Here is a 25,452-nt window from a genome sequence, read left to right on the forward strand (position 1 = left end):
GGACACAGCGTCGGTGTGCACTGCCCTAGAGCATCCCATGGTGCACCAGACACAGCATTGATGTCCACTGCCATCCCTTTGATAACCCTGGTTTTCATGTAGCCTTTTAGGTGGTCAGGTAGCTTCTCTGGACCTCTACCTTTACCCCCTGCCAGATCCTAAGAAGATGGGCCTGGGGCCTTGGTTCCTTTAGGCAGCACAGAGAATGAGAACAGGCACATGGCTACCCCTCCTGATCTTGGCCCTGAGCTACTGAGGAACTAGTTAGGTTACATGTAGGGGTGGGCCAGGTGAGTTCCCAGCTTGAGCAAGAGTCTCCTGACCGTGTGTCTTGGGGACACTGTCCCTCCACACTTCCCTGCTGTTCCATGAATCACTTAGCAGTATGTGTATAAAATGAGACCTGCCTCTGATGATAGCATCTTTCTAAGAGGGCTTGAAGGAGCTCTGAGCCATGATAGGGATTAGGTCCCCAAAGTGTCGGGTATAAAGCCTCCTGCACACTCTGCTGCTCCATTGTGCTCGGCTCCTGCGATGGCTGGACAGCAAGTGGGATTAGGAGCAGGCAGGAGCCGTGTTCTAGGACTGTCTCTTCTTGGCTGTCTGCCAACATGAGTCCCTGCACTTTGGGCTCTGAACCTCTTGCCGCCTCCACTCCACTCAGGTTTGGGAAGAAGGCTCAAGAGCACTTTGACCACAGTGTTTCCTAAGAAGCCAGGAGAAACTCAGCACCTTGGTCCTTCCTGAGCTGCCAAGACTTGAGCAAGGGAGTGCGGATCCAGGCTACTGTCTGTCAGTATCTGTAGCTCTGCTTTTGTGGGAAAGAGGCTGCTCAGACAGGTTTCAGAACAAAGAAGATCAGGGGCTAATTCCTTATGTCAGCGATCCTGGGTCCTCTGCGTCCTCTGCGTCCTCTTCCCCTCCTGCCACGTACCTTCGATGGATGCTAGGACGGGCCAGGAGAGACTTGGAGAGGCCAGGTCTCGATAAGGGTGGACTACAGGCTTTACAATGGGTTTACGCTTGGAGTAGAGGCAGAGGCACCAGGCAGAGCTAACCTGTCAACCTCTTCCCACAGAAGGTGCCATGCGGGCTAGTGAGACTGTGTCAGAAGCCAGCCCCAGTTCCACGGCAAGCCAGACTGGTGTCCCCACCCAAGTGGTACAGCAGGTGCAGGGCACCCAGCAGGTAGGACATGGCCTTCACTGGGAGAAAGAGGCTCTCCCCTGCCTTCTTACCATGAACATCTGTTTACCTGTTTTATCAAGATATAGCAGCAGCCACCTCCACCCTCCCATCCTCGTAAGCAACCCTTATTCAGCTCCTTTCTTGCCTCCACAGCGGCTGCTGGTCCAGGCAAGTGTGCAGGCCAAGCCAGGCCATGTGTCACCCCTGCAGCTCACCAACATCCAGGTGCCACAGCAGGTAAGGCTCCTGGCTCCAGCCTCCTGTGGGACAGAGAACCACTTCCCCACTGCCTGCTTGTCTCTGTTCTTGCTAGGGTCCCAGACAAGGGTCTTATCCATAGGCTGCCCCAGCTCCTGGCTTTGGGCAGTGGCCTCTAGAGGCCAGATCAAATACCCTAGGGGCTGATGGCCAAACAGCCTCAGGAGTCACTGTCCTGAGGACTGGGGAGGATCAACAGCAGCAAGTCTGTGCGTCCAGACCCAGTATCTTACAGTGCAGTCCAAGAAGGCCACAGTCTGATGCTGGCGCCCTTGACCGTTTCTAGTTTCTCCCCTCCTGTTTTTACTGTGCTAGACTGCTGGGGCTGGAACACAGCACTGAGATAATAAACATGTGTTCTGTCCCCAAGCCACAGCCCAACCCAGCGCTAACACTGTAAGGATAAGAATGTTCTCCTTTGAAAGGGCATGTTTTGAGTAAGGTCTTCTATGGCCTGGAACTCCATATAGTGAAGTATGACCTTGAACTCCTGGTCTTAGGCTTGCAGGCATGCACTCACCGTGGGCTCTAGAACACATTTTAGCCCTTTGAGCCAGGAGCCAGCTCTGCCTTTGCTACTTCTTGGCTTCGGGGCTCAAGAAGCCCTTCATCGTCGCACTTGTGTGTCACCTACTATGGAGTAGAGCCATAACTGCTGCGTTGGGGTATGGGGCAGTTCCTGGGCTGACAGGCATGGTGAGCCTAGAATGTTTCTAGTGTATAGGTGCTCACTGAAATGCAGAAGACTAGCGTGGCTCACTGGTGGGACATGTTTGAAGGCCAGGTTCCATCCCTAGCATGGAAAAACAAAACCCCAGACTTGGCTGTAGCTGGTGATGCTAGTGACCATGCTCCTTTTTCTTTTGACCCCAGGCTCTCCCCACACAGCACCTGGTGGTGCAGAGCCCGGCGCCAGGCACTAAGGGTGGCCAGGTCTCCCTGACTGTGCACAGCACCCAGCAGGTGCACTCTGCCCCTGAGGTAGGTGTGCCTCACAGACATCTTCCCATCTTTCTATGTTCTGGCCATGGACCCCAACAGTATATTTGCCCCCCCCATCTTTTTTTTTTTTTTTTGAGACAGGGTCTTACAGTGCTATTCAGGGTAGCACCAATCTCCTATGAGGAACAGGCTGGTCTCTAACATGAGATCCTCCCTGGGCAGAGTCCTGAATCCTTGGGCAGGTCTCCAGCATTGCAGCCCAATGTTTCCTGTGTATAACAGAGCTAATGAATGGCACTGGGCGTGTGGACACGTAGCTGCATACAGAGGCTGAAGCAGGAGGGTTTCAGGTGTGGTGCTAACTTGTGTTTTATAGTGAGGCCCTGTGTCAGAAAGAGCTAGTAAAATCCACCATTTATCTGTTCCCTCCCACCAGAATTGCAATCCAAGCTAATGCAGCATGCCCACTGTGTGGCCCTGGGCATCGCTCTCCTCCATTTCCACTGGGAAATGGGGATCTTGAAGCATCCACTGTAGCAAGCGGTGGGGTGGCAGGAGGTGAAGGTAGCGTCACTGTTGTTACTACTATAGCATAGGGAAGTCTGACAGGGGCAGGAGTAGCTGGGTTGTGGGGCCAGACTGGCTCCCAGCCTACTCTTTTTCACCTCTGCTGTGGCCCTTCCCACTATAGAAGCTACTGGTGGCCTCTGGCTCTCCTGGAGGCTGGGATACCTGCAGCCTGGTCTAGGTAGAACCCTACAGAGCAGTGTGTGTGGCTGATGTGGGCTATCCCACTTTCTCCAGAGTCCTTCTGAGGTGGGCTGTTGCTTATGTCTGGGGCCGAGGCTGGCCCTGAAATGTCCCTGTTTGTTCTCTTACAGAGGTCACCAGTGCAAGCCAACAGTTCCACCAGCAAGACAGCTGGGACTCCTGCAGGCACTGTGCAGCAACTGCAGGTCCACAGCGTCCAGCAGAGTGTCCCTGTCACCCAAGAGGTGCCTGGCCAGGGTGGGCAGTAGCTAGGGCTAGGGGTATAAGCCATGTAGCCACCCATGTCTGGGACCCTGGCTTGTTGGAGCTAAGCAGGTGGGGTCCAGCTTCAGCCTGTCATGTGAGCATTTGACAAGAGCCTCTCTCTGATTCTTTCTAGATTCAGTGACCCTAGTTGTGGCACTTATAGAGGTACCTCACAGGGCACTTCATGGCTTTGAAACCCCATGTTGGTAGGCCAGAGGGTTTGCTCAGGTAAAGCACACTTGCCACCAATCCTGATAGCCTGAGTGTACACCCACACACACACACACACACACACACGAAAATAAGAAAGAAAAGAACAGAAAACTCACCTTGGGAAGGCTGCAGGGCGAGCATCTACCCATCATAACAGGGCCCTGGTTCTCTCTTTTCTGTAAAACCAAAACGCAATACTACACACTGACGTCTTCGGACCAGTTCAGTGGGGAGAGGAAGTACCAAGGCCATGTCCTTGCTTAGTGCTTATTCCTAAGGCCTTTAATTTTTACATTTATTTTAATTTTTTAATGAGTATGGGGTTTTGCTTGCATGGGCCTCTGCACCATGTATGTACCTAAAAATGGAGTTAAAAGTTTGTGAGCAGCTATGTTGGTGCTAGGAACTGAACCTGGGTCCTCTGGACCAACCAGTTTACTTAACCACTGACCCGGTCTCTTAAGCCTGCCATCCTCAGGATGTGCTCAGCCTTCCAAAGGAGGCTGAGTGTCCTAATACCAGCACAGAGGCCCGAGCAGGCCAAGACGAAAGGATGGTCTTGTATCTCCTTGTTAACTGTTTAACTTTTGGGGATTCTTGGCTTCTCAAGAAAAGCAGATGGGGTTTGTGTGCCCTCATGGCCTCAGCTACTTAAGAAGCTCAGGCCAGAAGTTCTCAAGTTCAAGGCCAGCCTGGGCAATGTAGTGAAACCCTGATTCAGAATAAAAGTTGAAAAAGAGTGCTGGGGTGTAGATTAGTGGTAGGGAGCTTGCCTAGCTTGAGTAAGACCCCAGATTTCCCAGTACCAGGCTGAAAATCTCAAATAGGCCCGAACCATAGACTCTTCCCTAGAGGAAACAGAAACCTTCCAATCCAAAGGACACACAGGTATTTCCCTTCCCGTGCTAGAATCACTCTGAACCTCCAGATGGCAGGCAGTAAGGAACCTGGAAGGCCTGTGTTACTGGACCCCACATGGAAAGACTGCTCACTGAGGAATGACAGCCTTTTCCCAATAGGGCTGTTCTGAGCATGCATGGGACATGCTGCTCTAGTTGCCATGGTTACCATAGTCGGACTTGCCTCTCCTTCTCCTTTGCCAGAGGTCAGTAGTCCAGGCCACTCCGCAGACTAAAGCTGGCCCGGTGCAGCAGCTGACTGTGCAGGGACTGCAGCCGGTTCACGTTGCTCAAGAGGTGCGTATCTTGTCTATGTCGGGGCACTCAGGCTGGTCCTGGGCTGTGGCTGGGGGGTACAGGCACCTAATCCAGAGGGAGGAATGGAGCCACCTGGGGACCCTAAAGGGCAGAGACAATGGGAGCTCTTGAGGTTTGAAGCCCGGCAGAAGTCAGGCTTCACTCTAGCCCTAGGCTTCAGACTTCATCCTGAATCCGTCCCCATCCCAGCACCTGACCACTCAGGACACGGGTCTTGTTGAAGGAGGACTGGATTCGAAGTCCGCTTCTTTCTGATAGTGCCCAGTCCGTTCCTTTCTTCTCTAAGGAGATCCCAGGTGGGAAATCTTCATTCGGGTGGTCGAGAGCGCACAACCGGGTGACCCCCCAGTGTCTCTGTTTGTCCTCCAGAGCTCAGGCAGTCAGTTTCCCGCTAGGAAGGCAGAGCAGCAAGAAACCCGGCCCACTCCGCCGCCGGAGCCGCCGCCCCGGCCTCCTGGGCCCGGGCCAGCGTGCTGTGGCGAGGCCTTGCAGCTAGGCAGCGAGCAGCAGCCGCCCCATTACGAGCCGGGTGTGGAGCAGTGGGTGGAGCTGGTGGGCGTGCTGCCCCCACACCTGCTCCTGCCGCAGCAGAGGGTGGTCTTCGAGCCACAACCGGGGCTCTCGGCCCGAGCCAGCCCCGACCTGAGGGTCAGGATCCACAGAATGCCCCAGGTGCTAGTGTTCGGCACCGCCCTCAAAGTAGGTGGCGGCGGGACAGCGGACGCACGCGAGGGAGGGGCGGGGAGTGGGCAGGGGAAGGGCGTCCGGCCCAGCGAGCCGCTATGCCCCGCCGCCTAGTCCAGGATCCTAGGCTCCGCCCCTGCAGCCCAAGGAGGGTGGGGTGAGATGTCTGCCCCGTCCCCCAAAGTGCTACCAGTCTTTCCATATTCTCGGGAACTGGGTCCCAGATGCCGGTCCTGCAAACCAGGGTTGGGGGTGGAGGTGGGCTATCCAGTACCCACCCCTAAGGTGTTGTCAGTCACTTCTGGTTCTGTTCTATCAACTGACCCCTCTTCAGGCTCCACCTCTAATCTGCCTGGGAAACCTTTTTGGTTTCCAGAAGACCCCCAGGCCCAGTTTTTAAGTTGCAAACCTGCCTCCCAAGCCCATTGCAGAATTCTATCTGGTATCCCGTCCTTTGCTCAGCCCATTGCAGAATTCTATCTGGTATCCCGTCCTTTGCTCATAAGCCTGAGGAACCTCTTTGCCCAAGCAGAGAATCCCTGCATCTCCTGTTTTCCAGCCACAGCTGCGGCCTGGCCCTACCGTGTTGTTCAGAGAACTATGATGTGCAGCCTTCCAGCTAGGGATGTATCAGGGCATCAGGGAGACCACAGGTGGCAGCCAGCCCTGACCCACGACCCTGCTTTTCCTCCTACTTCAGGTACAGCAACTCCCGCAGGTGCCTGTCCCACACGTGTACTCCAGCCAGGTGCAGTACGTGGAAGGTGGCGACGCCAGCTACACAGCCAGCGCCATGTAAGTGGCAGAGGGTAGAAGGAGGGAGGGCTCAGATCTGGTTAGGGCCGTAGTTCTGGCTCCCAGCTGGCCTCCAAGGCCCAGGTAATGGGGCTGCCAGGAATATAGGCTGCTGCTGATAGCAGAAAAGACACAGCCCCTTGGGAAGGCACTCCACAAATTAGGAGCTGTGCAGTTAGATGGATCTGAATATTAGGCGGGAAAGGGGGAAAGAAAAAACATAAATATATTTACACATACATTTTTACAACATAAACTTTTTTGAGACTGTCTCTCTGTAGCCCCCCGTTGTCCTGGAACTCCATCTGTAGGCCAGGGTGGCCTGGAACTCAGAGATTTGCCTGCCTCTTCTCCCTCGTGCTGGGATCAAAGGTTGCACCCAGCTAAATTTTTCTACGTAGTAGTTAAGCAGGATAAAGTAGTTATCAGTCTGCCCCTCAGTGCCCCATAAAGTGATTAGCGTGTCATGTTTCTCTGCTTCTATTCAGAAATGCTCTGAGCAATGAACTGTCCTACTTCAGCAAGCAGCACTGAGGAGGTGGAGGCAGGAGGATACTTTTTTTTTGTTGTTACACTGATTTATGTGTGTGGGGAGGGTGTGTGTAGGTATGTGCATGTGTGTGTGTTTGCGATTGTGCCCATGCACATGTATGTGTGTGTGCATACGCCATGGAACACATGTGGAGATCAGAGAACAACCTGAAGGAGTCGCTTTTCCCTCTCCTTTGCACAGGTCACAGGGAGCAAACCCAGTTCCTCAGGCTTGCATATTCTGTCTTAAAATTTTTCTTGGGGGCTAGGGAGATGAATCAGTAAATGGCTTGCTTATCAGACATGAGAAGCAAGGTCATGACGTGAGGTCAGAACTCACACAAGGCCATGGAAGGATGAGGTGTGTGTCTACCATGCAGTAAGCACTGATGCCGACACTGGAGTCTTTGCTGTGTAGGCTTCGGGGATGCCACCCAGGTCTTCAGGCTTGATGGCAAGCACCGCCACCCACTGAGCCACCTACCTGGCTCAGGTTTTCCTGCTTTAAGCACTGACACATGGGGAGGGCTCAAAGATAAAACTGAGAGGTAGCCCCATCTGTCCCCTCTCTACAGAGCCTTCTACCTGCACACAGGGTGGTCTTTTCCTCATCCCAACCTCTTGTTTCTGGCTGTCCATCGGTGCCTAGTGGAGGGAGAACTGTGAGGCAATCATGATGTTTCTCCTCTCCCTGCCCTAACCCTCAGTAGTCTGCAGCGTGCAGAGCTGGGCCCAAATGTTGCGATGGCTTGCTATGGCTGCATCTCTTAGATCTGCTGCTTGTTACCCTGTGCGGGCACTTAGTACATGTTCTGGTAGGAGGGCCAGGAAGAAGTAGCCAAGGCTGCTCCTCTGCCTGCCCTACAGTCTTTGTACTTTGCCTTCCCTCCTGGATTTCCCAGGACTGAGAACTATTTGTTCTTTCCGAGGGAACTGTGCATCTGAGTTCTGGACCCCTTGTTTCCTCCTCTTCTGCAGTAAGGAAAGTGATTCCTGTGCGAGAGTGCTATAGTTCAGTGCCCAGTGAGGGCTGGCATGATGGCTCAGCAGGTGCTTGCTGCCAAGCTTACAATCTGAGTTCAGTCTCCAGGACCCACACCGTGGAAGGAGAGATCCAACTCCCACAAGTTGTCTCCGACCTGTGCATGTGTGCCATGGCACATGTGTGCCCCTCTCCAAGTAATAAGTTAATATAAAGACATTGTTTAGAAAATAAGAAAGTGAGCCGGGCGGTGGTGACGCATGCCTTTAATCCCAGCACTTGGGAGGCAGAGGCAGGCAGATTTCTGAGTTCGAGAGTTCGAGGCCAGCCTGGTCTACAGAGTGAGTTCCAGGACAGCCAGGGCTACACAGAGAAACCCTGTCTCGAAAAACCAAACCAAAAAAAAAAAAAAAGAAAGAAAGAAAAGAAGAAAGTGGTTGCCCATCTAGTGCTCAGGCCATCCCCAGTCCCTTATATGTGAAGGTGGCCACACTGGTGTTTCTGTGGCTTCTCTGGTCCTCTCCTGGAACCCTGCGTCCTTATATAAGATATTAACCATGGCTTCATGTCTGCTTCTTGGCAGCCGCTCTACCACCTACCAGTACCCTGAGACGCCAATCTACACACAGACAGCAGGCACCAGCTACTATGAGGCTTCAGGCACCGCTGCGCAGGTCAGCACGCCGGCCACTTCCCAGACTGTGGCCAGCAGCGGCTCAGTGCCCATGTATGTGTCCGGCAGCCCGATTGTCGCCAGCTCGTCCAGCAGTGAGGCTGGAGCCAGCAACAGCAGTGTGGGTGCAGGGGGCAACGGGGGAGGCGGCAGCAGTGGCGGCGGCAGTGGCAGTGGCGGCAGCGGCAGTGGAGCAGGCACCTACGTGATCCAAGGCGGTTATATGCTAGGCAACGCCGGCCAGTCTTACTCCCACACCACCCGTGCCTCACCAGCCACAGTGAGTGTCCAGCCTTAGGCAGAGATGCCACAGCTCAGTGGTTTGGTGCTCACCCGACCTAGGGCCTGGTCTCAAATGTGGTGCAGACTTAGGTGGTACTCAGCCACCTCAGCTGTGCACCTCAGCTGCTGTGTGAAGCTCTGGGGACAGTTGCAGAAATGCCCTTAATCAGGACTGGCAGGCTCAATAGGAAGTGAGAGATATGAGTCCCAGAGCAGAGCTGAAGTCCAGCCACATTGGGCCCATTATCAGTAGGGACTGGGGATCGGTCAGAACGCATGTTCCGCTGCACCGTCCCCACATGACAGCGCGCCCTGGCTGCTGGTCTTCACGACTTTATTTTGTCCACTTTAAAAAACGCTGCTGCAAACCATCTGATTTCACAACCCTGTGGGTCCTCCGGTGCTGCTCAAAACTGCACACGGCCGTGGGGGTACAGTAAGGAGGTCTGAGGAGGGGAAGTTGTTTGTGCCTGGACTAGACACCCAGGTGGCTAAGGTCCCTGAGGAACTGTGTCATGTGCTTTTTCTTTTTCAATTTTATTTAAAAGAATGATTGGTTTACATGAAGCTATAAATAAGGTACTAGGCACTGGGGAGGGCATGCTTGTGGGGTCCCAGCACTGGGGAGGCAGAAGTATGACCACAGGTATAAGATACATAGTACCACGCTGGCTAGACATAGCAGGACTTCTTTCAAGAGTAGACACATACAGATGACTGAGATGACTCAGTAGGTAAAGGCCCTTGCTACTAAGCCTGACTACCTAAATTTAATCCCTGAAAGCCACATGGTAGGAAAGAACCAGCTCCTCTGACTTTCACATGGATACACTCTCCACATAAAACAAGTAAATGGATGTAGTGAGAACAATGAACAGAAAGGATCTAGAACTGGCTCGGTAACCGAGTGTCTGCTTCGAGAGCAAGAGGTTCTGAGTTTGGACCCCACATGTCACAAGCCTGTAAACCCAACACTAGGAGCAGAGATGGAGCGGAACCTGGGGTTGACCTAGAGCTAGCCTGTCAGCTCCAGGTCCAGTGAGAGATGCTGTCCTAAAAAATTCCAAGGTGAGGTGTAGTGGAGCAGGAGAGATGGCTCGGTGGTTAGGAGTGGCTTCCAGAGGACCCAGGTTCAAGTCCCAGTGCCCACATGGCACCTCACACTGTCTGTAACTCCAGATCCTAGGAAATCTGACACCTTCTGGCCCCTGAGGGGATAGGACATGTATGGGGTACACACATACATGTAGGCAAAACACACACACATAAACTGAAATTAATAAACAAAAACAAGCAACTGAGTTACACAACAAGTGCAAAGCAGCCAAGGAAAACATCAGCTGTCGACCTTTGGCCCCCACACCCGTGCCCATGTGTCCACTCACATGAACAAAAGCAGTGACAATAAAGAGGTAGTGACAAATGCCCATACACCCCTCACTGGGCTCCTCACTTAGTCCCACTTCCCTAACAGAAATCTCAGTTTGGGACCAGGGATAGCTTCTGTCTATTGTTTTTGAGACAGAATCTCCCTTTGTAGTCCAGGATGGTCCTGAACTCGTGGTTCTTCTGCCTCAGTTTCCCCTGTGTTGGAAGTTTAGGTATATTTTCACTCTCTTCTACCTCACTTTCAACATCCTGAACCCCTTCAGGAACATAAATTTGCTTTCCATCTACAATGCGTTCCATTGCATGCTTCTAGAATGTTCTACAGATGGACGCTTATTCTGTGACCTTGGGAGACTAAATTTTTATCCCTCATGTATTAACAACTTTGTCTTTTAAAAGCTGCAGGTGGCTAGTAGCAAGTGTATCTATTGGTCTGTGCTGTTCTAGAAACTTCGAAAGACTGTAGTTCCCAGGAATACTGTAACAGGATATGTGACTTACCGCTGGCTTTCAGAACCACTGTGGAAAGCAGTTGCAGAAAACGCTGCCACACAGACTGTCAGCACTACCCAGCCCTCTCGTGTGCTCCAGGTCCAGTGGCTCCTGGATAATTACGAGACCGCTGAGGGCGTGAGCCTGCCTCGGAGCACCCTCTACTGCCACTACCTGCTGCACTGCCAAGAGCAGAAGCTGGAGCCGGTGAATGCCGCCTCCTTCGGCAAGCTCATCCGCTCGGTATTCATGGGTCTGCGCACGCGCCGGCTGGGCACCAGGTTTGTCCTGCCCCCGCCCCCTCATCTGCCCTTGGCCCGGAGGGCGATCACTCTGCCCACATGACCCACCTCAACTCCAAGTAGTCTTGAACCACAGGGCAAGGACTGGTCTTACCCCTTGTTCAGGCCTGCTTGTGGCTACTCTGGCGACTTTGCTCGGCCTATCGTCCCGTTCCTGGACTTTACCCCATCTTACCAGCCATCTCTTGGTTCCTGCTCATCTCTTGCAGAGAGTTGCTCAGCATCGTTGCATGCGTGCACTCATTTGTTCATTCATGTTACCCATAGGTCATGGACTTAATCTCCGTGTCTGTTTCTCATGTCTGTCCAGGCTGTCAGGAGCACCCTTCATGGGCTAGTGACAAAGCAAAGCGGGGCTACATGCTTAGTAGTGTAAGCCCCTCACGTGCCCCGATGACCAATAGCCTAATGTCGGCCAAGTGCTTGCCGGGTGTCAGAGCTGCTATTGCTTGCGCAGTGACTCATACTGCCATGTCCTCACTCCTGACACATAATGCCATGTTCTTCAGCTCAACTGGGAAGCTTTCTCTGTCCAGGCCCCTAAATGAGAGGAAAGCATGAGACGCAGTGTCCTGCCTGCCCTGCTGGTAAAGCACTTCACCCCACCTTCTTCCCAGGGGCAACTCTAAGTACCACTATTATGGCCTGCGGATCAAAGCCAGCTCACCCCTGCTGCGGCTGATGGAGGACCAGCAGCACATGGCCATGCGAGGCCAGCCCTTCTCCCAGAAACAGAGGTAGGGCTCCTGCTCTGGAGCTGAGCAGGGACTGCGAAGTTGGCTGTACCATACCACTTGACCGTGCCCTAGAGGACGTTCATCAGCCTGCCCAACCCGACCAGATGGCTCATCCCTTCATCACCTCCTCAGCCACCCCTCCATCAGTCCTCACCTGCTACCCCCCCCCCCCCCCCCCCCCCCCCCCAAAACCCAACCCCCCCCCCCGCGGGTTTACCCCCCCCCCCCCAGGTGGCTTGTTTTCCCTCACACAGCTGGCCCATTTCCCCACCAGCACCCCACTACCCCTTCCCCTCCAGGCTCAAGCCCATCCCGAAGATGGAGGGCGTGGCCAACGGTGTTGCCGTGGGGCAGCAGAGCACAGGGCTGTCAGACATCAGCGCCCAGGTGCAGCAGTACCAGCAGTTCCTGGGTGAGAGCCGCTGGGCAGGGCAGGGCAGGGCAGCCTGCCCCAGGGGACTCAGGAGGGCCCATGGGGGAGTCTGGTGGATATTCAGGCTTGCTGGCTTCTGTCCTTATGGAATTGTTCTGGCCCCAGAAACCTCCCAAGAACTCCCAACCCCATTTTGGGGGGTTGGGTTTTTTTTTTTTTTTTTTTGGGTTTTTTTCAGACAGGGCTTCACTGTATATAGCCCTGGCTAATCTGGAACTCACTGTGTAGACCAGGCTGGCCTACAACTCACAGAGCTCTACTTGCCTCTGCTCCCTAAGAACTGGGATTAAAGGCGTGTGCCACCATGCTGGCCTATCCCATACTTGGTGACTTGGTCTCACTGTATGTTCAAAGTTGACTTGGAATTCATGACCCTTCTGCCTCAGCCTCCACAGTGCTGAGCTCTCAGGCTGCATACCGCCCATTCCTTTCCATAGTCAGTGTTTCTGTGTCCCCCAGGGAGCTGATGATGCTGAGTCCCACACCAACAGGCAGTGCTGTAGCTGGTCAGACAGTGGTGGCTTATTAACATGAAGGTGGCACCATCCTTGCTGGCATGAAACTCTGTCTCTATGACTAGGATTAGTAACTGAGGGCAAGTGTGTACCCACGAGTGTGTACCCACGGTACGTGTACAGTTTCTACATACGCTAAAGACGGAAAACAGGGAAGTCAAGGCCTGATGGTGCCACTGACAGCTTCGAAGGACAGCCTGATTGGGTGATGAGCGCCACTGTGGCTGGGAAGTGAAAGGTGGGAGATGATGCCAGCGTTGTGTGGCCCTGGTGGCCTAGAAGTAGGGCCTTTGGGCACTACTCTCTCAGCAGGGATGCTGCCTGTACCAAGTGACTAAGGATCAACAAGAACCAGCAATCCTCAGCTGGCCAAGGCTGGCCAAAGCATCTCGTGTGATCTGTGCAGGGTGCCATGAGACCCCAAGCCAGTAGCTAAGCCTGCATGAGCCTAGCCATTCACTCCATGTCACTCCATGCATGGGATCGACACATGTTGGAAAAGTGATAGGTGACCAGAACCCCAGAGGAAGCAAGAGAGAGGCAGGCAGGCGGACACAGGTCCTCACGGTGCCCTTACTCCTAGATGCCTCCAGGAGCCTCCCTGATTTTGCCGAGCTGGACCTCCAGGGCAAAGTGCTGCCTGAGGGTGTCGGTCCTGGGGACATCAAGGCCTTCCAGGTCCTGTACCGGGAGCACTGTGAGGTAGGGCTGTCAAGTGACTGAGAGACCAAATGGACTAGCCTTGAGTGCAGACCGGCCGAAGCCCCATGCTGGCCCTTTGCCATTTCTCATTGCAAATTCCTGACCCTGCAGGCCATCGTGGACGTCATGGTAAATCTCCAGTTCACACTGGTAGAAACACTGTGGAAGACCTTCTGGAGATACAATCTTAGCCAGCCTAATGAGGCACCACCACTGGCCGTGTGAGTCCCCAGGGTTTGGACAGAGGTGACCCCTGCATGTGGGGATTACACATGCCCTTGACTGGGGGTTGGGTGGGTTCCTACAGGCACGATGAGGCAGAGAAGCGGCTGCCCAGGGCCAGTCTGGTGCTCCTCTCCAAGTTCCAGCCTGTGCTTCAGTGGACCAAGCACTGTGACAATGTGCTGTACCAGGGCCTGGTGGAGATTCTCATCCCTGATGTCCTGCGGCCCATCCCCAGTGAGTGCTGGTGGCAGCCCCCTCCCTGGAGGACTTCCTCCCCCACTTACCCTGACCAGCACTCCATCTTCTACAGGTGCCTTGACCCAAGCAATCCGGAACTTTGCCAAGAGCCTGGAGAGCTGGCTCACCCATGCCATGGTGAACATCCCCGAGGAGATGCTGCGGGCGAAGGTGAGTGGACTGGCCACATCTGTCTGCTGTGTGCCTGTGAAGACTTCCCCTTCAAGGGCCTCAGGGCTTGCTTCAGGCGTTCTATGCTGTATATACCCTGGGACCCACATCTGACAGGCTCCAAGGTTTTAGTGCTTAAGACATCTATCTATCTATCTATCTATCTATCTATCATTTATTTACTTATTTAAGACACAACCTTACTACATAGTCCTAGTTGGCCTAGAACTCTTCTTCTTAGACCATCAGACTCACCTGCCCCTGCCTCCGGAGTGCTGGGATTAAAGGTGTGGCCACCCCGCCTGGCGAGCCTGTGTCTGAGGCTGCTCTGATTGAAGAGTAATTTACTCTTAACTGCCTAGAGAGCCCAGTGGTGCACGCTTAATCTGGTTTGTGCAGGGCCTTGGGTCCCACCTCAGCACTGGAGGGCAGGGCTTTGTTGTGTCTTTCATTGAAATGGCCTGAGTTGGGCATGAAGATCCATATCTACAATCCTGGCACAAAGAATGAGGACCACCTAAGGGCTGAGCCTAGTCTGGGCTTCATAGCAAGACAAAAAGGGGAAAAAAAAACAAAACACCCCAGTAATTGGGGGCTAGGGGCAGGGAGTGTGCTCAGGGGTGAATGCTGCCTTAGGATGACTGTGGGGCTGAATTTGGTCACCATCACACGCGTGGTTAAAGAAAAGGGCAAGTCAGAGCCAAGGGAGATGGCTCAGTGCATAAAAGTACTTGCCTCCATGCAAGTGACCTGGATTTGATCCTGGGACCCACATGATGGATGGAGAGAACTCACTACCACAAGTTGTCCTCTAACTTTTGAGAGTGGGCTGTCACACAAATGCACAAAATAAGCAGGGTGTGGTGCTGCATGCCTGAATCCCAGCACTCAGAGGCAGAGGCAGGCGTATCTTTGTGAGTTTAAGCCTGGTCTACAGAGTGAGTGCCAAGACAGCCAAGGCTATTACAGAGAGAAAGTGTCTCAAAAGGCAACAACAAACCCCCCAAATGCCCAAAATAAATAGAAAAATAGCAGTTGGTGGTGGCCCACACCTCTAATCCCAGCACTCTGCAGGCAAAGGCAGGTAGAGTTCAAAGTTACCCCGGTCCAGGACGGCCAGGCTACACAGAAAAACCCTGTCTCGAAAAACCAAAATGGATGGATGGATGGATAGTTGGGTGTGTGGGTGGGTGGGTGGATTACAGGTCAGCATGCCAACATAGTTAAGTTGAATATTTGACCCATACCAGTATTGGAGGTCCGCTCTTGGTCCCCAAACAGAAGCAGTAAGGCACGCCCATCAGGTGTGGGTGGGCTGGGTGGGGTTTGTGTGGAAGCCTCTAGCCTGCTGTCTCCCATGCAGGTGGCAGCAGCTGGCGCCTTCGCACAGACGCTGCGGCGCTACACATCGCTCAACCACTTGGCACAGGCGGCGCGGGCAGTGCTGCAGAACACTGCGCAGATCAACCAGATGCTAAGCGACCTCAATCGCGTGGACTTTGCCAATGTCCAGGTGAGCACCATTGGGTCTGGGACAGGAGGGAGCGATGGGAGAGACGGCTGAGCGGCTGCCTGCTGCGCCCCAGGAGCAGGCCTCATGGGTGTGTCGCTGCGAGGACCGTGTGGTGCAGCGTTTGGAGCAGGACTTCAAGGTGACGCTGCAGCAGCAGAACTCACTGGAGCAATGGGCAGCCTGGCTGGATGGCGTCGTGAGCCAGGTGCTCAAGCCCTACCAGGGCAGTTCCGGCTTCCCCAAGGCAGCCAAGCTCTTCCTCCTCAAGTGGTCCTTCTACAGGTACGCGCCCGCCCGTGCATCCCGGGGTGTGGCTGGGAGGGATGAGACCAGGGACATCCCAGTGTGTGTTAGAGAAGACCTTCCTTCAAAGGTGCACCTGCGAGAAGTAGTGGGTGGGGCTAGGGAAAGCCTGCTACCTCACAGGAGACACTGGGGAAAACAGCAAGGACCCAGCACGCCTGTGAGCAGCGGAGTAGGGTGAACAGCTCCGCCATCTTGACAATCTCTTGATCACTGCCCCCAGCTCCATGGTAATCCGAGACCTGACCCTGCGCAGTGCTGCCAGCTTCGGCTCCTTCCACCTCATCCGCCTGCTCTATGACGAGTACATGTACTACCTGATCGAGCACAGAGTGGCCCAGGCCAAGGGCGAGACCCCAATCGCGGTCATGGGAGAGGTGTGCATGGTGAGGTCCTAGGGACACGGGCAGTTACCAGGGAGTGGAACCCTGACTTTTTCCTTTTTCTTCTTCCAGTTTGCAAACCTGGCCACCTCACTCAATCCCTTGGACCCTGACAAAGGTAGCAATGCATGTCCCCACCTAATCTGGGTTCCAGGGTTGGGGCAGATGATGGGGGAGGCCAAGTGTCCCTGGAAATTTCAGTCTGTCGCTGAGCTGAGTCTGGTTCCTCTGCCCCAGATGAGGAAGAAGAGGAGGAAGAGGAGAGTGAAGATGAGCTGCCACAAGACATCTCGCTGGCAGCTGGCAGCGAATCTCCCGCACTAGGTCCAGAAGCTCTGGAGCCACCAGCGAAACTGGCGAGGACTGACACTCGTGGCCTCTTTGTGCAGGCCCTGCCCTCCAGTTAAGCCTGAGACCTCCCTGCACCCCTCCACCCGCCCAACCTGCCGCTGCTGCCCCTCCAGGCCAGGGTCCAGTCCTGTTTTTGTGGCTTCACTGTCACCCTTCCAGCACATGGCAGAGCTGGAGAGGGTCCCCTGACAGGGAAGGCTAGGAGAGTCTCCCCTCATGGGGCTGGTACAATCATGGGCGGGGCTGGGCAGAACCGAAGCTGCAAACCCTGACACAAAAGACGTGCCTTAAGGAACCTGCCTAGGTGTCCCTCTTTCCTGCCCCAGCTCACAGCCCTGTCCCCCCCCCCACCACTACTGACCCAGAGGGCAGCAGGCCAGCTCCTCCCCTGCGGAACTGTTAACTTATTCTGCTCTCTGGCTTTGCACAGCCTGCCTGGGCAGGCGCAGGTGGGTAGCACCTTGGGACCCCCACTGTCAGCAGCAGTACCCCACTGCTCCCCTTTCTTGGTATAAGTGCAATTAAAGCTGTGGGTGTTGCACCTTCTCCAGAGCTGGGTTCTCCTGGCCCCGCAGCCCAGAGAGGGGCATATTGCGAAGGGCCCCGGCCTCCAGCTTCCAAAGAGGAGCATCCGGCTGGCTGTAGGGCCAGGTGCTCCAGACCCAAGGCCTCCTCGCCCTGCGCCTTCCACCCCATCAGCTTGTGACGGAAACCTGCTCCCAGAGATGCTTCTCCTCCGTGCAGTGCCCCGCCCCGCCCCGCCCCCGTAACTATTGTGTGACTAGTGAGTGCCGCTTGAGCGGCGACAGTAACTTGTTGGTTTTTTCCAACCATCATGGCCTTATCCGTTCCTGTTTTCTCAGTGTCTTCAATCTGTGATAGATGTTTATGGAGAAAAAGAAAATCTGGCCTATTGTATAGAAATCACTATTTTGTGTGCTCCGCGTGCTACAGCTTTTGGGGTGGTCCTGCACACTCCCCATGGGCCTCCCTTCCCAGTGGTCGAAGTATCCACGCGCGTGGTAGTTTAGTGTGCTGTTTTCTACCTTTTTGTAGTCTTTCTTAAAACAATAAATACTGCTGTGATCTTTGTCTACTGCTGACGAGGACAGGGTTAGGTGGGGAGTGTGTGTGGGGAGTGGTGTGCTGAGGACAGAAAGACACCAGCCAGGTCAGAAATAAAGCGTTTAGTACATGAAGGACAAGGCAAGGCGGCCACGGGGTTCCCACCCTAGGTGAGAGAGGCTAGAACCATTAGCCTCCCTACAGGGCTACACTTCCGCCCAGGAGAAGGGCCAGAGCACAGGAAGCAGGACTGGGCTTCACCAGGGCAGGCCAGGCCTAAGGGGCTCCTCTCTCTGCCCTTTCCCAACTTAAATAGGCATAAATAAAGACACATCCAGACTCTCGGGCCACCAGAGGCTGCTGCACCAGTCCCATCCTGCAACCTAACACTAGTGCCGGTTGTGGCCCTCGTAGGGCCAGCCCAGGAAGGCGGTCCTCTGCGGGCCATGGAGGTAGTTGGAGTCAGGGTCCAGAGCAGTCCAGCCCTCACAGCACGATCCAAGTGTAGCGCTCACTGTCTGCCAGGACCTTCAGTGAGCACCCTGCAGAGGAGGATATGACGCAGACCCATGACCCACTTGTCCAGTACTGTAGCTAACTCCTGGCCTAACAAGACCCAAAAGGTTCCAGAGACAGTTCCCCAGTGATTCCCCACCCGCTTCTCCAGCCATAGCTGGATGCCACTCCTTACATCCAGCATGCCAGGGATCCAGGGTAAGATCAGGCGTCCTGCCTGGCTTGGGCACTTCCTACCTTTGTGCAGTGCCTCGTTGGTCATTCTGTTCACATAGCGGCCACTGCTCTCTGGCACCAGCCACTTCATGACCATGTCCACACAACTCTTCCGGTAGGAGCTCCAGACACTGCCACTGGGGACCAGGGAAATGAGTGAAGAGGAACTTTCCTGCCAACTACCAGGGCTCCCTGACAACTCACTCTTGCCTTGCCTCACCTGGTCTGTCCTTTGACCTCAGTTAGATCGCCCACGCTGACTGTCTCAAAGATGCCCGTGTTGAGGTCCCAGGCCACCTTGAGACTGGTGTGATAGGTCTTGGGTCTGTGATGGTGGAGGACAAGAGGGTGGGCTGGTGAGTCCCTGGCACTGGCTCTCACTGCCCCAGTGACAGCACAGGCCCTCCAGGTTCTGTCTGGTCACTGTGTACATCCTGCACAGAAGGGTCTGTGTGGTCCACATAAGGGTTAGCCAAGGGCCCTGCCACTCACCGAAGCTGGCCCTCTTCGGTAGGAGCTGGGAAGGCCAGGAGCAGCAACCCAATGTTGATCAGGACCTGGTTGGTTTCTGGGCAGACCTGCGAGCAGGAAGTAACAGTTACAGAGATCCTCGAGTAGGAACACTCCTGCCTCCTGCTGTGCCCCGCCTCACCTCCAAGATGACTATATCATAGTCACTGAAAGAGCAGAACTGGTGACCCCAGGTGGCATCATGGCGGATGACCTCGTTGATGACATACTCAAAGTCCAGGGTGAGCTGCTCCACTGTCAGGTACTGGCCCTGGGGATAGACGACAGAGAGCCAGGGGTAGCACCAACCCACCCCAGATCCGGGTTGCCTACGGCTTGCATAATGGCTACCCACCTGCATGTCTGTCCGCTCTCGCATGGGCCGTAAGTTGCGGCCACGGAGATCAGTCACCACAAAGGGCAGGGAGATCTTGTCATCCTCAAACTCTGGGGAGGCAGGCAGAAGGTAGGAGCAGGCCAGTGGTCCTCTTGGGACTGCCCCATCCCAGATCCTGTCCCAGGAAGAACCCTCACCATCCTCTGCCTCTGTCCCTTCCCCAGACTGCAACACATAGTGCAGCTTGGTGTAATTGACGTAGCCAGGCTCAGGAACAGTGGTCTCTGCAGCAGGAGGGCTGTCCCTGGGTACCATGTCCCTACTTGGGGCTTGTGGCTCTAAAGATGGGCGGCAGCGGCTGTTTGAGGGCCCCAAGCCAGAGGGCAGCCGAGCTTCCTCCAAGGGGCTACTGCCCTTGGCCTCTTTGGCCCTGCGAAAGATGTCAGCCACAAACTCCTTGGCCTTGGCAATGGCTGGTGAGGGCTCAGGGGCTCCAGAAGGCTGGGCTGGGACCACCTCAACACCAAGGCTGGGGAAGGCAGGGACTGTCTCAGGGCTCCAAGGTCCTGGAGAGCTGGGTGGAGCTGGGGGCAAAGCTGTGTGGTCATACAGGATTTGGCAGAAACTGCTGTCACCTGCAAAAAAGCACAAAAGTGGGCTATGTCACCACAGTTCAAAGCCTGGATTAGAAACCCACCTAAAGGAACCCCCACAGGAGCCATTTCTGTGCTCAAGTCAGGCTGAAGCCCTTCGAAGTTTAGAAAGCACATATAGTCTGAACACAAAGACCAAACCTATTTAAACATGCATTCATTCAAGATTAAAAAGTATGCTGGGAGCAGAACACAGGGCCTTTCTCATCCAGGGTAGTACTCAGACCTCAGCTACTCAGAAAGGACACAGCAAGTGAGATGCACAAAGCTTTGCCCTTGGAGTGCGGTCTGCAGTGAGAACAGGTAAGAGCTGAGTTCTCATAACTGGACTAGACCAGCACAAGCAGACGGCCACACTGACTGGAGGAAGTAGGATTCAGCAGAGGAACCTAACACGCCAACAAGGAGTGCCACACCCCTCCCTATAAAGCAACACTCCACCCCTCAGAGAGGTTTTGTCCAAGGGACCATGGTGGACACCCAGGAGAGAGGTTAAGTTGAAAACTGCTTAGCATAAACTTCTGTGATAAGCTGGACACCAGGCTAGGGACAAAGCCAATATAGGTCCCCAAGCCAAGACTCCTCAGTCCTTGCTTGGGCCTCGTGTGCAAGGCTCATGGTCAACAGGTGGCACAGCCTTAGTAAAGCTTAGATAGCTTCTTCCATAGTGACACAGGTGTCCAGGGAGGGCTGGGGAGAACTGAGTCTGAGGACTAAGTTCCCGCCCTTTGCTGGTCAGCTTGGTCACATGAACTTGACCCTGCCTCTTCCTTCCCCTGCCCCAGGGCAGCCGCAGCCACTTTAATGGGACTAGCCTTGAGTTCTCTCCAAATCAAAACATGTTATTAGTTATCCCTAAAGTAGTATACAGCTATAGCTCTCTTTTCTGTGTCTCTGTCCAGTTTAACATGTATGTCATGGCCTTTCTCTGCTGTTCCACAGGACAGTCCTCTTCTACCTCAGGAAGGAGCACCAGGAGGCCCCTGACAATCTGCTACGGACCTGCCCTCGCAGCTCTAGACTGCTGGCTTTGTGAGAAGGGACCCAGCAGGGCAGAGCTACAGGCTCAGACTCACTCTCTTCCTGCCAGACACTGGCATGACCCTACTGCCTAACATGCCACTCTATCAAGACACAGAGAAATGGCTTAGCAGGTAAAAGTGCTTGCCACTAGATGTTTGGACCCGAGTTCAAAATTCCTGCAATCTACATGATAGGATGAACTTCTGAAAGTTACCCTGACTTCCCTGGTACATACACATGAACACATGCATGCACGATAAACATACAAAATATACAAAAAGGAATACAAAATAAAATGTAATTTAAAAAGTAAAACTAAAAATATACCATGAAAGCCAGGTATGGTGATGTACACCTTTAATTCTAGCACTCAGGAGGCAGAGGCCTGTGAGTTCTAGGCTAGCTAGGGCTTCATAGACATTGTTAAAGGAGATACCATGAAATCTGTTGCTAGTATTCCCTGACACAAAGGATACATGACAGCCAAGTATGTACTAACTGTGTTCTAATGTTGGCAGGGTGACACTGACTATGGAAAGATCCCGGCACTGCCCACTGTCACTCCATCAACAGAGGGGTCCTGGCACTGCCCACTGTCACTCCATCAACAGAGGGGTCCTGGCACTGCCCACTGTCACTCCATCAACAGAGGGGTCCCAGCACTGCCCACTGTCTCTCCATCAACAGAGGGGTCCCGGCACTGCCCACTGTCACTCCATCAACAGAGGGGTCCCGGCACTGCCCACTGTCACTCCATCAACAGAGGGGTCCTGGCACTGCCCACTGTCACTCCATCAACAGAGGGGTCCTGGCACTGCCCACTGTCACTCCATCAACAGAGGGGTCCCAGCACTGCCCACTGTCTCTCCATCAACAGAGGGGTCCTGGCACTGCCCACTGTCACTCCATCAACAGAGGGGTCCCAGCACTGCCCACTGTCACTCCATCAACAGAGGGGTCCTGGCACTGCCCACTGTCACTCCATCAACAGAGGGGTCCCAGCACTGCCCACTGTCACTCCATCAACAGAGGGGTCCCGGCACTGCCCACTGTCTCTCCAACAATGCCATATGGACATGGTTTCTCATTTTCACACACAGATGCACTGCTTAGGACATGTCACTGACCTTGGAGCCTATTACCTGTACTTCATGACCTCGTCCTCTTTTTTTGTCACGCTGGGCAGGAAACAGTCCTGCATGTGCTCAGTAGGTCACTATACGGAGCAGCCCCAGCTCTTCCTGCCCAGGGTAAGCCCCTTAGCCCCACTATGGCTAAAGCAGCTCCTGAGTTGATGCCACGTAGCTCTAAGGCACTCACTGGACATGCCAGCCCAGCCTTCCCACCTCCAGCTAAACCATGAGAGATCTGACCCCTCAGCCAGGCTGCCTGGTCTGAGCTCTGAATAGAAATGGGACTCCCTGGCCTGGCCTACCTGCCGAGTGGACGGAGACAGCACAGGCCACCAGAGAGTAGCTGGTGTTGAGCAGCACCACCTGGTCCTTCTTGAGCTGGAAGGCGGGCTGGAAGGTGGGGAAGGGGTACACCACCTGGTACTTGGTGTGTAACATGAAGCCGTGCTGCAGGCACTGTGCGCTCGGGTCCCCTGCAGCAAGACACACAACAGCTCGCTTATGACCTGGCAGTGGACCATGTCCACTCTAGGGCCACGACTCCCTCTAAGGCCTCACCTGGGTGGGCACGACTGGCATCCTGGCAGGCAGCACAGCGGCCCCGAGGCGGCCCAGCCACAGTGCTGATGTAGATGTCCCGGTGGTTCTCGTCACTCATCATCATGTTCATGAGCATCCCGTTGGCTGAGCGGGTGCTAGGGGAAGCACAGCCTCAGCCTCGGGCCCACCCTGCCTGCCCCACAGCCACCCTGCCTGCCCCACAGCCACCCTGCCTGCCCCACAGCCACCCTGCCTGCCCCCAGTCTCACTTGAAACCAAACACGATGACCTTGGAAGCGTCGCTAGGCCACTCACACACAGTCAGGTACAGGTCACTGTAGATCTCCTCATCCTGGAAGAGCCGCACCTGCCGGACCTAAGCAGCATGCTCGGTCAGTGTGAAGCTAAGCAGGGCCGGACCAGAGCAAGGAAGGGCTAGAACCAAGAACCAAGCTAGAAAAGAGCTCCATCACAAGGAGAGCCTGGCAAGCTGGAGGGCGCCTGACAGAACATACTACTTCCCTGTTCCCTCTGGGTAACAGAGTCCATGGGAACAGAAACTCAAGTAGCCCCACCACGAGGCAGGTGTCAAGGATGAATGCTAAAGCCACCCTGACAACCTGTGTGAATCTAAGAAACTTGCCTGCATCCTGGCCCAGGCCAAGGGTGTCAGACGGGCTCTATATGACACCTAAGCCAAATGAAGTCACCAGTTTGACCTAACAAATCAGTAACTCTACATGGGTGACCCCACTGGCACATCACTGCTACTTTACACAGGACACAGGCTGAGTCCCTGCTGTCTGAAGGGTCAGCCCAGTGTAGGCCTGCTGACAGAGAAGGCCTGGTCCTACCAGCTTGAGCTTGCTGTGAACGTTGAACTCCCACCAGTAGAGGTGATATATGTAGAACGAGAAGTCGTCGTCCCCACTACTGCTGGTGTAGGAGAGGACATAGCGGCCGCACTTGGAAAATCCCAGGAAGATATGGCTATGGGGCAGAACGGCAGGGGTCAGATGAGGACAACTCACAGCCCCACCTGCAGCCACCCAGCCAGGCCTCAGCCTCACCCTGCATAGAGAAAATCTTCATCTACGATGTTCTTGAGGGACACGCAGACCCTAGGGGGCAGCTTCCGGAAAAGGCGAGGTGAGAGCTGCCCACTGATCTGGGGAAGAGACAGCCAAGGCTCTTTAGCCAAGTGGCCTCCCAGCCTCCTTACCAGGGGCAGAAGCCCACTGCTGGGGCAATGGAGACACCAAAGCCAAGTGACCTTACAAAAGCACCCCCGCCCCCGCCCCACCATGGAAATCCTGTTACATCCCAGCCATAGCCCTGTTTGGATGCAGAGTCTCCCAGCTTAAGCCCTACATCTCCCTGTGGAAGGATCCCCTCACTAGGACAACCGGCGCCTTCCTAAAAGCTGACCCATGAGACAGGACTAGGATGTGGGGGCCAAGAATTTATGTGCCTGCTCCCAATGAGCCCACCAGGGGACCCATTTCTCTTTTTACAATGCAGTTAGCGTGCAAACTACAACCCACAGTAGAGGCGAGGGCAGTTCGCAGGAGTCTGTATGTCCCCTCACTACGTGGGTCCTGGGAATCACACACGTAGTAGGTTTGGTAGGAAGTGCCTGTACCTATGGAGCCATCTCACTGGCCCCAGAGCCTAGAGCTCCCAGGATTCCCAATGCACCAATCCATTAAGAAAATCCCTTTCTTAATCAACTGCTACCTGCCAACCGTCACACCCTAAAACATCACCAAGGAAGGATCTGAGGAAAAACAGGCATAAAGCTGACCACTAGGGAGCTATTTTGGCCTGCCTTCAAGAGATAGCCGTTCAGTGGGAAAAGAGCTGCAAAGGAAGAGCTGGCACCTTGCCCCTAGTTCATCTCAACCCATGAAGGGAATGGCTCGGTCAGACAAGCCTTCCTGCGAGCATATAACCCTTGCCCAGGGAGTGTCTAGGTGCTAAGGGCTGAGCCACAGCCTAGCCTGGGGAGCACCAGTTAAAAGGCACGTTTTGCCGTCACCCAGGTCCCAACTTCCCGTGCACATAGACAATCCTGCCCCACTGCTGCCCACCTGACATTATCCACATTTCTGTCCTTCCAGGTGTTCTCTGACAAGGGAGACTGAGCCCTGACTAAAGGGCTTCCACTTTGAGAAGACCCGGCCCTACTCTGGAAACATTCCTCTATTCAATGACTGAGACAGACCTAGGTCCACGAACTAGAGAGAGAGATGGTCTGAGCTGGGACAGACAGGAGCATCAGAGGATGCCCAGGGCCGGTAGCAGGAGCTCTTCAGGGGGCTGGGGGGAAGCACCAATAAGGGGCAACGCTTTGAGAAGTCGGTCTAAAACCAAGGTCCCCCCTTCTTCCAGATTCCTCGGACAGCCTCTACGGTAACGCGCCCATCCGCCTCCATCCCCGTTCTTTCCTCCCTGATTCTCCCCGGCCTCCTCTACCCAATCCCCTTCTTCAATCATCTCGCCTAGCAGCCTTCATCCAAGGCCCCCTGCAGGTGACCCGCCTAGCTAGCTCCACACAAGTCGCCAACCTTCGCTAGCCCAGCCCGCGCCTCAGCACCAACCTCAACACGGCCAACCCATCCCCATCCCCACTGCCCGGCCCGCCCAGCCCCCTCCCGGCCCCGCCCCCCACCTCGCCGCGCCGCCCTCCCTCGGCCGCCTCCCCTCCTCCTCACAACCGGGCGCGCTCGCCTCAGGCTCCAGGTCTCACCTTGACTCGCTCCAGCTGCTTGAGAACGTGTTCCCGCCGCCGCCCCACTGCCCGCTTCCCCCCGGCCCCCCCAGGGCCGCCGCCGGCGCTCCCGGCCCCGCTGTTCCGCTCCGATTTCGAGCTGGGCGCCATTTTCACCCCCTCCCTCCACTTCCGGAGCAACCGGCCCCTTAGC

General features: G+C 54.8%; 2 protein-coding genes and 1 long non-coding RNA gene across 6 annotated transcripts in view; 1 reads left to right on the forward strand and 2 right to left on the reverse strand.

Moving 5' to 3' along the window:
* LOC114637970 overlaps positions 1-3,795 on the reverse strand; it is a 9,217-nt gene extending 5,422 nt beyond the window's left edge. The window contains exon 1 of the long non-coding RNA XR_003713805.1: positions 3,735-3,795. This is a non-coding gene — a long non-coding RNA (uncharacterized LOC114637970). The remainder of the gene's footprint in view (positions 1-3,734) is intronic.
* Rfx1 (regulatory factor X1) overlaps positions 1-17,627 on the forward strand; it is a 29,919-nt gene extending 12,292 nt beyond the window's left edge. For 2 of the 4 annotated variants that reach the window (XM_028786303.1, XM_028786304.1), the window contains exons 3-21: positions 1,079-1,188; positions 1,342-1,425; positions 2,320-2,427; positions 3,270-3,383; positions 4,722-4,814; positions 6,220-6,314; positions 8,411-8,780; positions 10,763-10,944; positions 11,583-11,702; positions 12,002-12,114; positions 13,234-13,352; positions 13,464-13,573; positions 13,660-13,811; positions 13,888-13,985; positions 15,349-15,498; positions 15,572-15,780; positions 16,025-16,178; positions 16,257-16,302; positions 16,422-17,627. In XM_028786303.1, the coding sequence (XP_028642136.1) occupies positions 1,079-1,188; positions 1,342-1,425; positions 2,320-2,427; positions 3,270-3,383; positions 4,722-4,814; positions 6,220-6,314; positions 8,411-8,780; positions 10,763-10,944; positions 11,583-11,702; positions 12,002-12,114; positions 13,234-13,352; positions 13,464-13,573; positions 13,660-13,811; positions 13,888-13,985; positions 15,349-15,498; positions 15,572-15,780; positions 16,025-16,178; positions 16,257-16,302; positions 16,422-16,591 (2,597 nt within the window). In that variant the 3' untranslated portion in view covers positions 16,592-17,627. The remainder of the gene's footprint in view (positions 1-1,078; positions 1,189-1,341; positions 1,426-2,319; positions 2,428-3,269; positions 3,384-4,721; positions 4,815-6,219; positions 6,315-8,410; positions 8,781-10,762; positions 10,945-11,582; positions 11,703-12,001; positions 12,115-13,233; positions 13,353-13,463; positions 13,574-13,659; positions 13,812-13,887; positions 13,986-15,348; positions 15,499-15,571; positions 15,781-16,024; positions 16,179-16,256; positions 16,303-16,421) is intronic. The other 2 variants (XM_028786305.1, XM_028786306.1) reach the window with 2 other exon arrangements.
* Positions 17,628-17,706: 79 nt separating this feature from the next.
* Positions 17,707-25,452, reverse strand: Dcaf15 (DDB1 and CUL4 associated factor 15). Its single transcript, XM_028786307.1, has 13 exons — positions 25,278-25,452; positions 23,599-23,696; positions 23,383-23,518; positions 22,798-22,904; positions 22,547-22,683; positions 22,291-22,461; positions 19,377-19,814; positions 19,198-19,289; positions 18,985-19,113; positions 18,825-18,910; positions 18,553-18,657; positions 18,354-18,469; positions 17,707-18,142 (listed from the first exon to the last, which is right to left on the reverse strand). The coding sequence occupies exons 1-13, from the start codon at positions 25,407-25,409 to the stop codon at positions 18,087-18,089; spliced, it is 1,803 nt and encodes a 600-aa protein (XP_028642140.1). The 5' UTR covers positions 25,410-25,452; the 3' UTR covers positions 17,707-18,086.

The sequence above is a fragment of the Grammomys surdaster genome, unplaced genomic scaffold (genome assembly GCF_004785775.1).
Source record: "Grammomys surdaster isolate TR1022 unplaced genomic scaffold, NIH_TR_1.0 125463, whole genome shotgun sequence".
Lineage (NCBI taxonomy): Eukaryota > Metazoa > Chordata > Mammalia > Rodentia > Muridae > Grammomys > Grammomys surdaster.